This window comes from Aegilops tauschii, chromosome 2 (genome assembly GCF_002575655.3).
Source record: "Aegilops tauschii subsp. strangulata cultivar AL8/78 chromosome 2, Aet v6.0, whole genome shotgun sequence".
NCBI classification, from domain to species: Eukaryota; Viridiplantae; Streptophyta; class Magnoliopsida; order Poales; family Poaceae; genus Aegilops; species Aegilops tauschii.
Genome location: NC_053036.3, coordinates 637,031,538 through 637,047,789, shown reverse-complemented (window position 1 = coordinate 637,047,789; position 16,252 = coordinate 637,031,538). Strand labels below are relative to the sequence as shown.

Sequence of the window (16,252 nt, the reverse complement as noted above, 5' to 3'; positions counted from 1 at the left end):
CCACCTTGTTCCCTTCTGGCCTTTCCTTTCAAGACCCACCTCCCAAACTTTGCAAGTAGTGTTTTTTACTCATTAGAGAGCTACCACATTTTAGGAATGTTACCACACTCCTACGTTGCACCCCTAGCTCAAATATTCTTCTTGGCCTTTTCCTCTTTTAAATTCAAATCATCTTCAAACTTTGCAAAACTTGCCGGATATTTTATTGGAGCTTTGAAATATATGTCAGAGAGGCCACATCTAAAATTTCAGCCCATTTTGAATTTGTTTGGTCCTCCAGATAAATTCATTTCCATCTTATTTCTATTTTGTAAGCCCGGAAATTGAAAACCAATCTAAACTAACCCTAGTCGGCCCAATGGCTTTCCCCCGCGCAAACCCAACAACCACCAACATAGTAGGCCAGCCCAACTCGCTTACCTGCTCCCGTGCGAGGCCCAACCCACACGACTAACATGTTCACTGTCGTCTTCCTCTCTCGGAGAGGAGACGCGTACGCGAACGTCGTGCATGCCTCCTCGCCGACGACACCACCCACTGGCCCCACGCCCCCCGGCCTCCATAAAGTCCTCGAGGACGCTAAAACCTAGCCACCTACCCTTCCCTTCTCCCTCATCGCCCCAAGTATGTCGCTTCCCTCCCCTTTCTTCCTCTCCATGAAAATAGAGAGCACGCCAAGAGCATGGCTATTGCGCCATCATGACCAATGGCCACCCCAGCCCATGTCATCAAGCCATGCAACCGGAGTTTTCTATGCACCATTTGTCTGACCACTCTGGAATCTACACATTGCAGCCTGTTTTTGTCTCTCAAGTTTGTTGTCAGTACGTTCAAAAATAGTTTTTTAAGTGGAATAAAAATAAGCAATTTTTCTGAAAGAATTGCTTGCCTTGGGCCACTTTTCAGAACGGGCCAAATATCACGGGATGTGTGGGTGGAGCCTAAGCCCTGCTCTCTCTGGCAATGAATGAATGGGAAATCCCCAGGAGAAAGGCCAACCCTGGAAAATCCTATACAATGCACTTTGCGTCAAAATTTTGGGGTATCACACACTCTTTCTTAGCGATCGAACGAGACGGGACGGCCCATTAGAAGCGTTCCATCGATCCCGGTTTTGGGAACCTGCTGGAAGGTTCCAGCCATGTTTTCCCGGTTTTGGGAACTTTCTAGTAGGTTCCTGAACCAGTTTTTCTTTTTTTGTTTTTCTTTCTTTCTTTTTTCCTGTTTGTTTATTCTTTTCTCTCTTTTGTCATGTTCTTTTTTCTTTGTTTTTTTCCTTTTTTGTGTTTTTGGAAAAATGTTCTTAAATTTCAAAAATGTTTGATTTATCATAAATTGTTCAATATTTCAAAAAATGTTTCCATTTTCAAATTGTATTCAGAAATTCAGAAAATGTTCGTGCTTTCCAAAAATTATTCACAAATTCGAAATTTCTTCAAAATTTCACAACTTCTCAAATTTTGTTCAGTATTACGAAAATTGTCTCAAATTTATAATAATATTTCGGTTTTCAAATTTTGTTTGGGAGTTTAAAAAATGTTCACGCTTTTTTAAGTAATGTTCATGTTTTCAAATTTTGTTCTGGGATTTCAAAAATTGTTTGCAATTTTCAAAAATTGTTCGTGCTTCGAATTTTGTTCTGGAGTTTCAAACAACATTGGTGTTTTCAAGTTTTCTTCGCGAGATTCAAAAAAAGTTCCCATTTTGCAAAAATGTTCACGTATCCAAAAATTGTTTTGCCATTCAAAAAATGTTCGTATTTTCAATTTTTGGGGGGAAGTTTAAAAATTGTTTCCATTTCCAGATATTCTTTGTGTTTTTCGAAATGTTTGAGTTTTTGAAATATAACACACTGATGGTTTCATACAGAATTCACCTTTTTCTCCGAAATAATATTTCACGTTCAAAAATTTGAAAAACTTTCGCATCCGCGCTTGGTTTGGTTCTTAAGTATTTGTGCTTCCCACCAAAACACCTAGCTCAAGTGGTAGGAGTACTACTTGTGAAGCACGTGGTCCTGTGTTCGAATCCTGCTTGGCGCATTCATTTTTGCGAGCGAGCGCAATAGTTTCTTCGCTAGCCGGAACGGGAGAGCCACATGGGCCGGCCCAGTCGGGGAGACCCGCCTATGCGTTCCTTCGACATTTTGTCGCAGATAGGAGCTCTCAGCCCAATCAGCCGAATATTGTATTTCTTTTAGGGTGTTCGTCTCCCCACCTGTGCGTTCCCTCGATATTTTGCCGCAGATAGGACCTCTCAGCCCAACCAGCCGAATATTGTATTTCTTTTGGAAAAAACTAACGCCCACACGTGTGGCATCTTGCACATCGTCTACACGCCTCTTTTACCACTCATTTTGCCACATGTGAACAGATGACATCAACAGTTTTTTTTAATTTTTGGCTTAAAAATGTTTTATCTCCTAATTAAAAAATTGAATTAAAAATCCGTCTCAACGAGATCTTCAAAACTAGACCCCATGTTGATATGTTTCGACAAAATTTTTTTGGCCCAAAAGTTGCCATGATAATTACACTATAGTTGCCATAGTGCTTAAACTAAAGTTGCCATGTGACAATTTCAGTTTGTAGAGTATGGAAATTTTAGTATTTTGATGTTGGCAACTCCAGTACTTTGACCATGAAAATTATTTTTTGTATGAACCATGGCAATTTTAAGTGCATGTGTCATGGCAATTTTAGTTTATGGTTCATGGCAAGTCTAGTTTCTTAATTCCTTATTTTATAAATGTCAAATTTTACTTAGATATGTAGAAAAAAATAGTTGAAATATATCATGGCAACTTCAGGGTAAACATCATGGCAATTCATGTGCAATAGACATGGCAACTTTTAACCGAAAAAAATCGTCGAAATATATTGATATGAGATCTAGTTTCGAAAATCTCGTCACGAGTGATTTAATGATGAAAACGGATCTTCAATCGGATTTTTCATTTAAGAGATAAAACATTTTAAAAACTGAAAATCCAAAAAGATTCCCACATGCATGCGGTGACGTGGCGCAGTCTGTGTGTTATAGAGCGTGTGGGCAAGTTTCGCTAACACCACACGTGTGGGCGTTAGCGTTGTCCTTTCTTTTAAGGTGTTCTGGATAGCAAGTACTACTTGGGCCATTTTCATGTTATGTAAAAAAAACACTTGCACATGCGTTTAGGGATTTCTTTTCCTTCAAAAAAAGGCATTTAGTGAAATGGAATAAATATTGTAAATTTGAAAATCTGTCTGAGAGCCCTCTATTTCAATGGGTAGACTCTACTTATAGGCCCTAAGAAAATCGTTTGCTACAATGGTCCTTTTATCTTGCATGCTGGAAAACATCTAAGTGTCTGGCTCCTCTTTGATCGTCCATGCCGTACCTGACACCAGGATTCGATGCACAAATCGCCTATCGACCAAGAAATCGATTCCGGCGCCCTCTCCAAGTGTCGCGCATTGGGCATGCCCTTAGACAACGAACTTTTGTTGGGCTTGTTTAGCAATGTTTAAATCTTTTATATTGTTTTGCTTTTGTAAGTGTATTTAGTGTCTCATTTGTTGTCTCCAGTATTGACGACAAGAATGATTAAGGGACTAATGTGTTTGTTTGTATGCATAGGAGAAAATCCCTGAAGATTTAGTTGAACTGTCATAGACGGCCCTTAAGAATGTATAAAATACATTAAAGATTTTGGTGCGCCCTTGTGAAGAATTAGTTGAAGACTTGAAACGCGAAGACTTAGTCGTTTGGTAATTCCTTTTTCTTGTTACTTCAGTCATTCGGAACACAATTCTGTTATGAGGGTTTAGGTGATACGATGATAGTATCTCTGAAGTGATGCTTAAGCCAAACCTATTTCTTCTAGTGAAGAATTTGAAAATCTTGCACGGTGTAGTCATTTTCTTCAGCGTCAGAGACAATATTCTTGGGGCATTGTGGTCAATTAAGAAACCGTCAGTGTGGTTCTCCTACTGCGGAAAAATTGAGAGTTCAAATTTTCAACCGTTGTTGAGCGGGCAACAACTGATTTGTGGGCCTCCACCTGCGAACGATCATATCAGAATCTTGGGTCGCGACCCTGACTATAAATAGCCACCCTCGCATCATTAATCGGTTGGCTGCTTTGAGTTATTGCATGACAAGTGTCATTTGAAGCAACACATCCTCCTGAAGCACTTGAGATAATCTTAGTGAGGAAAACCTCAAATACATAAAGACAAAGTGATTAGGCATCATTGAAAAAAGAAATACTGGTAATTTTTTTTAAGGTTTGTCAATATCTTTGAAAAAAAAAGAAGTGTCCCCTTTGTTTCATAATGTAATACATATAATTTTTTATCGAAAAAAGGCTTTCGCCCCGCTTTATATACAAAGCAACGATCATCAACAGTCCGGTACAAACGCACATCACCACAACACACGCACACACCCAAGGCATGATACAAAGACGCCGAGCACAGCAACACCACCCCTATCACTACGAAGAGATGAAGCCACATACGATGAACCGTGGACTCCAAGGCAGCGCCTTCAGGAAGGAAACGATACTGGAGCACCGCCACCGCCCGATCCGAGTATCAGAGTTTCCCCTGAAGCAACACGACAGGCAATGAGAGGCGCGATGACGCCTTCATGAAAGGAACGAGCTTCGCTGCCGCCGGAACGTTCGAAGATAGATCAGGTTTCACCCCGACCAACACTCACCGCCACCGAACGCCACACCCCGTCTACCACGCCGCCCACACGGCCATGGCCACCGGGCAGCACCGAGCCACGGGCTCTGCCCATGAGCACCGCCCTACCACCACCAGGGCCGCCACCCCGGCATCCAAGACATTGACACCACCTCACCCAAGACCCGCCGCTACCCCAACCAAAGAGACGAGCGGGAAGGCCCTGACTTTCGCACCCCTAGGCGGCCCTCGGCGCCGAGACCCAATAGGCCGGCCAAAACTGGCCTCCATCGTCCCATCCCGCAGCACCTGGTACCTGGTGTGAGACGAGTTCGATCCTGCGGCATCGGACGCGAGACGATGGCCAACCCTTCGACAAAAGTAACACCTGGACGACGAGGAGAGGAGTCAAAGGCCGAAACAAGCCGCCTACAGACGAGGCGACACCGAAACATGCCAGCCGCCGCCGCAGCCGACCTGCCAAGCTACCGTGGAGCCACCCACGACCGGAGCAGTAGCCACACCGGGCCACTACCCAACCCGCATTGTCCGGCGAGCTCCAAGCGTCGGAGCCGCCGGGCACGCACCCGCGCCACCGGCCACCATGGCCACTGCCTGCACCAGAGCGCGACACAGGCCCGCGCAGCCACCGCGCCACCACCAGCCATCCCCGTCGCCGCGCCCAGGGAAGCGCACAATGCTTAGATCTGGCTGCTAGCCCCGGCCGACCGCTTCCTCCCCACCATGTGCCTAGGCCACCACGATGACACCGGCCCCTGCCAGCAGCCTGTCGTGGACCGCCGCTGCTCCCCGCCGCCGGACCTCGCAGATCGGGCGCGTGCAACCGCCACACACACTGAGGAGGGGAGGAGAAGAACATAGGGCGCCCATGGAAAGGCCCCGCCGCTGCCCTCACTAGAGCCCCGCCCGGGCTTCGCCAGCGGAGCGCCTCCGGTAGCGGCGAGAAGAGAAGAGGAGGGGAGAAGGCCCAACGGCGCTCGAGGGAGTAGCCCCCCGTGTCGCCATGATACGTCTCCAACGTATCTATAATCTTTTATTGTTCCATGCTATTATATTATTTGTTTTGAATGTTTAATGGGCTTTAATATGTTATTTTATATTATTTTTGGGACTAACCTATTAACCGAAGGCCCAGTGCCAGTTTCTGTTTTTTTTGCCTATTTCAGTGTTTTGCAGAAAAGGAATACCAAACGGAATCCAAATGGAATGAAACCTTTGCGATGATCTTTTTTGGAACAAATGCAATCCAGAAGACTTGGATTTGAAGTCTGGAACTCCGTGAGGCGGCCACGAGGCAGGAGGGCGCGCCCCCACCCTCGTGGGCCCCACGGAGCTCCACCGACGTACTTCTTTCACCTATATATACTCTTATACCCTAAAAACATCAAGGGGAGCCACGAAACCACTTTTCCACCGCCGCAACCTTCTGTACCCGTGAGATCTCATCTTGGGGCCTTTTCCGGCGATCTGCCGGAGGGGGAATCGATCACGGAGGGCTTCTACATCAACACCATAGCCTCTCCGATGATGTGTGAGTAGTTTACCACAGACCTTCGGGTCCATAGTTATTAGCTAGATGGCTTCTTCTCTCTCTTTGGTTCTCAATACAAAGTTCGCCTCGATGTTCTTGGAGATTTATTCGATGTAATACTCTTTTGCGGTGTGTTTGCCGAGATCCGATGAATTGTGGATTTATGATCAAGTTTATCTATGAATAATATTTGGTTCTTCTCTGGATTCTTATATGCATGATATGATATCTTTACAAGTCTCTTCGAATTATCGGTTTAGTTTGGCCTACTAGATTGATCTTTCTTGCAATGGGAGAAGTGCTTAGCTTTGGGTTCGATCTTGCGGTGTCCTTTCCCAGTAACAGTAGGGGCAGCAAGGCACGTATTGTATTGTTGCCATCGAGGATAAAAAGATGGGGTTTATATCATATTGCTTGAGTTTATCCCTCTACATCATGTCATCTTGCTTAATGCGTTACTCTGTTCTTATGAACTCAATACTCTAGATGCATGCTAGATAGCGGTCGATGTGTGGAGTAATAGTAGTAGATGCAGAGTCGTTTCGGTCTACTTGACACGGACGTGATGCCTATATTCATGATCATACCTAGATATTCTCATAACTATGCGCTTTTCTATCAATTACTCGGCAGTAATTTGTTCACCCATCGTAATATATGTTATCTTGAGAGAAGTCACTAGTGAAACCTATGGCCCCGGCCCGGGTCTCTTTCTTATTATATTGCATCTCTTTTATTTACATCACATCTCGTTTTACTATTTTGCAATCTTTACTTTCCAATCTATACAACAAAAATACCAAAAATATTTATCTTATTATCTTTATTAGATCTCACTTTTGCGAGTGAGCGTGAAGGGATTGACAACCCCTTTATCGCGTTGGTTGCAAGGTTCTTGATTGTTTGTGCAGGTACTAGGTGACTTGCGTGTTATCTCCTACTTGATTGATACCTTGGTTCTCAAAAACTGAGGAAAATACTTACGCTACTTTGCTGCATCACCCTTTCCTCTTCAAGAAAAAAAACAACGCATGCTTAAGAGGTAGCACACCACAGGAGGGCGACGCGGGAGTGTTTTTTCTACGCCTCACATATACTTTTTTTGAAAAGTCAAATCTCACAAATTTTGACCAAGTTTGGGGAGAAACACTTTTACAGTTAGAATGACAAACATATGTCATTAGATTTAAGACAAGCTGTAGTTTCATATTTTATATAAACTTGATCAAAATTTGTAAAGTTTGACTTTTTAAAAAATCTATGCGTAATGGAATGAGGGGAGTACTAATCTAGTTTTAAGTTGCGTTTTGAGGATCATGCCCATGTCTAAAATGTCATGTTATGTGAGCTGGAGAGCCTGTAGGGGCCGAGGGAGTAGCAGACATGTGTGGCTGTGGCATTCTAGACCGGAGATTGTTATCCTTATTGCATTGACTAGCACTCCAGTCTTGGTGGCGTGGAAGTTTTTGTCTCGTTGCCTCGACATTCCAGGACGTATTACATGCGGTGCGTGTTTGACGGGCTTGAACCGACCGATCGCTCTAGACTGTAGTTTGATATAGCCGTAGACTGTGCCGACAAGCCCACCGTGCCGTGAAGCGGCCGGAAGGTGACCAGTGACTACGATCGGTGCACCAGCTTCTGCCACAGAGCAGGATGATATTCTCCACAAACCACGTATAAATTCACCATTTTCACGGTTCACGGCGAAGGTAAACAGCTCCAATGGCCGCTGCTGCATCATCATCCGCCCGCATTCCTCTCATCATAGTTCTGGTGCTAGTACTATCCGCCGTCCGGGCCTCTTCTTCTTCCTCGAGTTCGGCCAATGGCACCGGCAGCGACGCAGACCTCGCTGCCCTGCTGGCTTTCAAAGCGCAGCTTTCCGACCCCGCCGGCATCCTCGCCAACAGCTGGGTAGCCAACAGGTCCTTCTGCCACTGGGCCGGTGTCACCTGCAGCCGCCGTCGCCGGCGTGTTACAGCTCTGTCGTTGCCGGACACTTCCCTCCTCGGCTCCCTGGCGCCTCACGTAGGTAACCTTTCTTTCCTCTCCGTCCTCAACCTTACAAACACCGGCCTTATCGGCTCCATCCCACCTGAACTTGGCAGGCTACGCCGGCTTCGATATCTCTCTCTCTATTGGAATAGCCTTTCTAATGATATTCCTCGTGTCCTTGGGAACCTTACAAGGCTCGAGTTCCTCCATCTAGGTCACAACCAACTCTCAGGTCAGATCCCTTGTGACCTACTGTTGTATATGCAGAATCTTAGAAAATTTACTTTACAAACAAATTATTTAAGTGGCCCAATACCACCCTATATGTTCAACAACACACCTTCCTTGAGGTACATCCGTCTTGGAAACAACAGCTTATCGGGTCCTATACCTAACAATATTGCCTCCCTCTCCAAACTTGAGTTGTTGACTCTGCAAGTCAATCAACTCAGCGGCATGGTTCCACAAGCCATGTACAACATGTCCAGGTTGCGAGTCATGCTACTTCCATCCAATAATCTAACTGGACAAATTCCGGATAATCGAAGTTTCAGCCTACCAATGTTGACAAAAATTTCCCTCACTGCAAACAAATTCTCCGGACGGTTTCCTTCGGGGCTTGCATCATGCCAGTACCTTGAAATATTGTCCCTGTCCACAAATTGTTTTATGGACGTTGTGCCAACATGGTTAGCCAAATTGCCGCATCTCCAGCGGATTTCCTTGGGTAGTAATAACCTTGTTGGCTCAATCCCATCCGAGCTTAGCAATCTCACTAACCTTCCTTTCCTGGAGCTCTCTAATGCCAACCTGAAAGGGGAAATCCCACCACAAGTAGGTCTAATGCAAGAACTCTCCTATTTAAATTTTGAAAAGAATCAACTAACAGGTACAATTCCACCTTCCCTTGGCAACTTGTCCAAATTGTCCTATCTATATTTGGACACAAATCACTTTTCCGGCCAAGTACCCACAACACTCGGGAGAATTGCAACTTTGAAAAGGCTTCTTCTATCTAAGAATAAATTAGAGGGGAATACGGACTTCTTGCTTGCTCTCTCCAACTGCCGACAACTCCAGGACCTTGTAATACCGAATAATTATTTCACAGGCACCCTTCCAGACCATATGGGAAACCTCTCTACACAGTTAATCACTTTTCGTGCAAGTTACAATAAGTTAACCGGTGGAATTCCAGCTACTCTCTCAAATTTAAGCAGTCTGAATTGGATAGATCTTTCCAACAACCTACTAACAAAGGAAATGCCATACTCCATCACTACAATGGAAAACCTTGTGTTACTCGATATCTCAATGAATGAATTGTTAGGCACTATCCCAAGTCAAATTGGTATGTTCAAGAGTCTTGAGCGATTGTTTTTGCAGAAAAATAAATTCTTTGGCTCTATACCAGATAGCATTGGCAACCTTAGCAGGCTACAATACATTGACATGTCCAATAACCAGTTCATTTCTGCACTACCTACAAGTGTATTCCACCTAGATGAACTTATCAGATTAAATCTTTCTCACAATTCCTTTGGTGGTGCGCTTCCAGATGATGTTAGCATGCTAAGCCAAATCGATCAAATAGACCTTTCTTCCAACTTCTTGGATGGGAAGATTCCTGGATCAATCGGGAAATTTAAAATGCTAACCTACCTCAATCTATCATGTAATTTGTTTGAAGGCCCAATTCCAAACCAACTTAATAACCTAACTAGCTTAGAATTATTAGATCTCTCCTCCAATGATCTTTCTGGCACCATCCCCACTTTCTTTGCCAACTTTACATACTTGAGTACCTTGAACCTCTCCTTCAATAGGCTAGATGGTCAGATACCTGAGGGAGGTGTCTTCTTGAATCTCACATTGCAATCTTTGATTGGAAATGTTGGGCTATGCGGTGCTCCACGCATAGGATTTCCACCATGCCTTGACAAATCTCATTCAAGTAACAAACACTTGTTGAAATTTCAAATCCTGATTGTCATTATTACTTTTGGCGGTATTGCAATTTGCTTATACCTATGTATCAAAAAAGAACTTAAGAAGCGAGAGGTCAAAGATTATGTCGATCCAACCGATGGCATATGCAATAAGATAGTCTCATATCATGAGCTCCTTCGCGCCACCAACAATTTCAGCGAAGATAACATACTTGGCTCTGGAAGCTTTGGAAAAGTATTCAAGGGCCAATTGAGCAGTGGTTTGGTGGTCGCGATAAAAGTTCTGGACATGCAACTGGACCAGGCCATCCGAAGTTTTGATGCGGAGTGTCGAGTTCTTCGCATGGTGCGACACCGCAACCTGATACGAATACTCAACACTTGTTCCAACCTCGACTTTAGAGCGCTTATACTTCAGTACATGCCAAATGGCAGCTTAGAGACACTCATATACCAGTCCCACAGTACAATGCACTTGGGATTCCTTGAGAGGTTGGGCATCTTGCTTGACGTGTCGATGGCGATGGCGTATCTGCATCATGAGCACCACGAGGTGATCTTGCATTGTGACCTGAAACCTAGCAACGTGTTGTTTGATGAGGATATGACTGCGCATGTTGCGGACTTTGGCATTGCAAGGCTGCTTCAAGGTGATGACAACTCCATGACATATGCGAGCATGCCCGGAACAGTTGGGTATATGGCACCAGGTACTTAGCTACAACCTTTTAAATCATAGATTTTCGGTTCATCATACATGTTGTGATGTTTGTTTCCGTGTTTCTTGAGCAGAGTATGGGTCTCTTGGAAAAGCATCGCGGAAGAGCGACATATTCAGCTTTGGAATCATGCTCCTCGAAGTCTTCACGGGAAGGAGGCCGACAGATGCCATGTTCGTCGGGGAACTGAGCCTTCGGCGGTGGGTTTGTCAGGCATTCCCCTCGGAGCTTGTGCATGTCGTCGATGAGCGGCTACTACAGGGCCCGTCTTCTAGCTGCAACTTGGCCGATGGCTTTCTTGTGCCAGTACTGGAGCTGGGTCTTCTCTGCTCCTCCGACTTACCTGACCAGAGAACGACGACGATGAGCGATGTGGTCGTGAGACTAAAGAAGATCAAAGTGGAGTATATCAAATCGACACCAGCGATGCCGGGGAGCGCAGCACAGTGATTGATCACTGCCCTTTCTTCTATCGATCTACAGCTGGATGTATCTGCTCATCTCGTGCAATAAGGAGTTAACGACAGCATCAGCTGTTACTCCCTCCGTCCCAAAATTCTTGTCTTAGATTTGTCTAGATACGGATATATCTAATACTAAAATGTGACTTGATACATCCGTATTTAGACAAATCTAAGACAAGAATTTTGGGACGGAGGGAGTACAAATTACTGGGTCTATTGTACCTACGCCTCGTTGGTCCGTGCGTGTAATCATTTCTTGTTCTTTTTTTTTAAGGGAATCAGTTCTTGTTCTTGGTATATATAAGGTGTTGCTTTGAAGTTGCTCCATATATACAGATAGACTGTGATGTTCGTGTCGGAGTTTGCAATTTCAGCATATGAATTGATGTGTTACTCCGGTTTGATGGATCAAATTAATGCCACAAAGTACAACAACCTCACTGGCCGGCATTAGAAACCGTAGGAACGATCTCCAGTTTAAATTAGTTCCAGCTTGAGAAAGAGATAAACGCATAGGCAACCGCTGGCGGATCCAGGAGTTGAAGTTTGCCGTGGGAAAATTGAAGAGCTTCTAAGGTCTCCTTTTTTGCAGTACAAATGCAAGTCTATTCAATCAAAACTGATGAAAGTAATCTACCAAAAGCAGGGAAATGCATCAAAAGATCTTAGAAACTCTTTTTTTTTACTATATACATATCAAATTCAAACGTGACATGTCAAAAAAATCTAGAAGAGCAGGGGGAGAAAGACGTTGCTACTGTTCAGTACCATGCCCCGCTTGAAAAATGTAGAAAAGAGAAAATGCGGTCACACCATGTCGGAGTGCTAGCATGTGATGTTGCAAGCAGATGACTGCAACATGCACGATTCAATCAAACAAACCTAATTTGTTTTCATCAAGTTTGGATTGCTTACCACGAGTGTCACGTGGTGACCACACAATCTGGGAATCAGAATATAAACAGCTCCGGTTTGCTTTGCTCAGTCGATGTGGTACTATATATAAAACTTCCTGCATGCTTTTTTTTTAAGACAAACTTCCTGCATGCTTTTTTTAGGGATAAACCAAGCTTTATTCATCAAAAGCCACAGATAGTGGAATACATCTTTGGTCGTGGGGTTGGCCTAGCCAAATGTGACGCCCCGGACCCAAAGAAAATGCATGCTTGGCTAATCTATGTGCCTCAACATTAACGGCACGACCTTCAAAAGTAAAATTACAAACCAAATTTAAAGCTAAGCTATGAACCTCAGTGATGATAGCACCGTTCGCTCCAAGGCTTCCGTTGTTGATAGCTCCAACTGCTCCCTTGGAATCTGATGCAACAATCATACTCTGGATATTAATATCATGTGCCAACGCTAGCGCCTCCCTACAGGCTATTGTCTCCAGAATTTCAGGATCGTCGACACCTGCGACTACAAGAGCTGAACTTCCAAGATATGCTCCCGTTTCATCACGGCAGACAGCTGCCGCTGCACCTCCTAGCCCCTTACGGCAGGCAACATCGACATGAATTTTTGCATGGCCCGCCGGTGGTGATTTGGGGCGTCGGTTGGTTGCAGTGACCACCCGAGCAGCTTGCTGATTTTGAGAAATAGTGGGTGCAGCCAGCACGGCGAGCTCCTGAAGATACCTGTTGATGAAACCGTTTATGTTTTGAGGGCTTTGGAATATACCTTCATGTATCGCTTTCCGTCGTGCCGCCCAAATAGCCCATAGAGTAACCGAGAGCTTCACGAAGGACTCATGCGGTAGTGACATCATGAGGGTAAACAGCCATTGTTTAGCTTTCGGTTCTGTGTTCGTTGCAAGTGTTTGTGCCAGTTCTTCATCAACAAGGGCCCAAGTGCACCTTGACGTAGTGCATTCCAAGAGGGAATGTCTCCATGAGTCTTGGGCGCCGCAAATGCCACACGCGCTGGAAACTGTCATGTGTCGGTGAGCTCGTACATCATTGGTCGGTATAGACTGTTTTGATAATCTCCAAAGGAACATGCGAACCTTCCCCGGTACTGCAGTTTTCCATAGCCTTTTCCACTGCACCTCTTCTGACGCCGTGTTGGAGGGTCCAGCCCTGTTCTCCAACCACGCTTCCCGCCTTTGTCTCGTGCTTACTAGCATGCGGTACGCCGACTTGACTGTAAAGATTCCATTCTGTTCATGGCTCCAACTCCAGAAGTCCTCAACATTCATTGTGCACAACGGGATACCCAAGATAATTTTAGCATCCATGTTCAAAAACATTTCCTGCACCCTCTGTTGGTCCCATGTTGCGGAGGTCATATCAATCAGTTCCGACACCAAGTTTGGTGGGTCGTTTGACAAGCTGCCATAAGGCCTCATCATCTCTGTTCAGGGCAGCCAATTGTCCTCCCAGATTCTCGGGGTCGCTCCGTTTCCGATGCGACGTACTACGCCCTGTTTAAGGATATCTCTGCCCTCAAGAATTGCTCTCCACACTTGGCTCGGGCAGCTACCAAGTTGGGCAGTCAAGATTGTTCCATTGGGGTAGTATATACCTCTGAGCAAACGCGAACACATACTCTCCGGGTTTTGCAAGATGTTCCACGCCTGTCTTGCAAGCATCGAGAGGTTAAAAAGCTCAAAATCTTTAAAACCCAGACCCCCCCCCCCCATGCCTTTTGGCTGAGTCATCTCCTTCCATGAGACCCAGTGAGGTTTCCTCTTCCCTTCTTTACTACCCCACCAGAACTTCCTAATCAACTTGTTGAGATGTTCACACAAACCTTGGGGAAGCTTAAAACACGACATTGAGTAGACAGGTACCGCTTGAGCTACTGATTTGACAAGCACTTCTTTACCTGCAGTGGACATGGTAGTCTCAATCCATACTTGTACTTTGCTCCATAAACGATCTTTGAGGTACTTGAAAGAACCATTCTTGCTGTTTCCTATGTTAGATGGCATTCCCAGGTACTTTTCATTAAGGGTTTCATTTGGCACATTTAACAGAATCTTTATATCATTCCGAACACTCTCTGGAACCCCCTTGCTGAAATAGATTGATGACTTCATATTGTTTATTCTCTGACCCGACGCTTGACAATAATATTCCAGAACTTGGTTCACCTCATTAGCACCCGCACTATTTGCCTTAAAGAACAGCAGGCTGTCATCAGCGAATAAGAGATGATTAACTGGTGGAGCCAACGGTGCCACCTGTAACCCCTCCAAGTTGGATGACTCACTTCTCGATTTTAACAGGCACGACAGGCCCTCTGCTGCTATCAAGAACAAGTACGGGGAAATTGGGTCCCCCTGTCTGATTCCTCTGGATGGTTTAAAACCTTCAAGCTTCTTCCCATTAAACAAAACAGAAAAATTGACTGTGGTAATAAGGCTCATGACAATGCTTACCCAGTTTGCAGTAAAGCCCAACTTAAGCATAATAGCCTTGAGGTAATCCCACTCAACTCTGTCATAAGCCTTCATCATGTCTAGCTTCAAGGCACATGATTGGTGTTTCTTTGCTTTATTCCTTTTCATAAAATGCAGACACTCATAGGCCATGATAATATTGTCAGTAATCGACCTACCTGGTACAAAGGCTGATTGTTCCTCTGAAATTATATCTGGCAAGATTACCTTAAGCCTGTTTGAAATTACCTTCGAAGCAATCTTATAAAGTACATTGCATAAGCTGATAGGCCGGAATTGGGACAAGAGTGTGGGATTTTTCACCTTTGGGATCAGAACCAAAGTAGTTTCGTTGATGCTCTCCGGTGACTCTCTTCCCTCCACTATTTTAAGGACTGCCTTGGTGACCTCATCTCCGCACACATCCCAGTGGCGCTGAAAGAAATGAGCTGGGAAACCGTCGGGCCCCGGAGCCTTTGTGGGGTACATTTGAAAGAGTGCGGTTTTGACCTCTTGTGCACTATATGGAGCATTTAAGCTGTCGTTCATCGCTGTCGTTACCTTCCGAGACACCGTGTCTAGCACCCTGTCCATGTCATGAGCACCTTGCGATGTATACAGTTCTTTGTAAAACTCTGTGGTCAATGTTTCCATCTCGCCCGTCTCCGAAGTCAACTGCCCATCCGGTCGCTGGAGGGATTTTATCTGGTTCTTTCTCCTACGGCGGCTAGCCCGGAGGTGGAAAAAATAGGTATTTTTATCCCCATGCATAAGCCATTCTATTCTAGCTCTCTGCCTCCACAAAATTTCTTCCCTGTGAAATAGTTCCACAAGGTTGTCCACAGTCTTTAATTCAGCCAATGAGGGAGCAGATCTTCCTCGGGAATCACGCATCTCCTGTAGCTGGCGCTGGAGTTGGCGAATATGCTGCCGGACATTCCCAAAATGGACCCGATCCCAATGTGACAGATCGCCCGCCAGGTCCCTGAGCTTGTCCCCCACTTGCGCTACTGAATCGCTCGGGACTTGTGCCCATGCAGCATGCACTACATCCACCAGCGCTGGGTCGCGCTCCCAACACAATTCATACTTAAATCTCCCGGGGGCCCACCTGCATGCATGCATGTTCTTTAGTTTCAGGTAGATCGGTACGTGATCTGACGACGCCGCCTCCTTATGCTCGGTGATTGCGTCCGGGAAGGCGACGCACCAGGTCATATTTGCCACGCATCTATCAAGCCGCACTTTAGTAAACGTTCCGCCAGAAACTTTTTCTCAAAGGTCCAGCTTCTTCCAATGAACCCGATATCCATCAGGCCACACATGTCCAAAGCCTCCCGAAAAGCGTCCATTTGGGCTTGGCTTCGATTACCCACACCGTCATGCTCATGCACTTGAAGTACCTCATTAAAATCACCCATCACGACCCAAGGTAAGTTGCTAGAGCCAACTATCCCCTTGAGCATATCCCAAGTCTTATAACGCTGATTTACTTGGGCTTCACCATAAACGAAA

General features: G+C 45.2%; 1 protein-coding gene across 1 annotated transcript; it reads left to right on the top strand.

The window, feature by feature from the left end:
* The first annotated feature begins 7,948 nt into the window (after nucleotides 1–7,948).
* LOC109748790 (uncharacterized) lies at nucleotides 7,949–12,151 on the top strand. Its single transcript, XM_020307813.3, has 2 exons — nucleotides 7,949–10,882; nucleotides 10,965–12,151. The coding sequence occupies exons 1-2, from the start codon at nucleotides 7,951–7,953 to the stop codon at nucleotides 11,339–11,341; spliced, it is 3,309 nt and encodes a 1,102-aa protein (XP_020163402.1). The 5' UTR covers nucleotides 7,949–7,950; the 3' UTR covers nucleotides 11,342–12,151.
* The last annotated feature ends 4,101 nt before the right edge of the window (nucleotides 12,152–16,252 follow it).

Bases quoted from the DNA above. Each gene is read 5' to 3' on its own strand.
- LOC109748790 (XM_020307813.3), top strand. From the start codon at position 7,951: ATGGCCGCTGCTGCATCATCATCCGCCCGCATTCCTCTCATCATAGTT. The intron at 10,883-10,964 runs GTACTTAGCTAC...TTTCTTGAGCAG, and splicing joins AGTTGGGTATATGGCACCAG to AGTATGGGTCTCTTGGAAAA.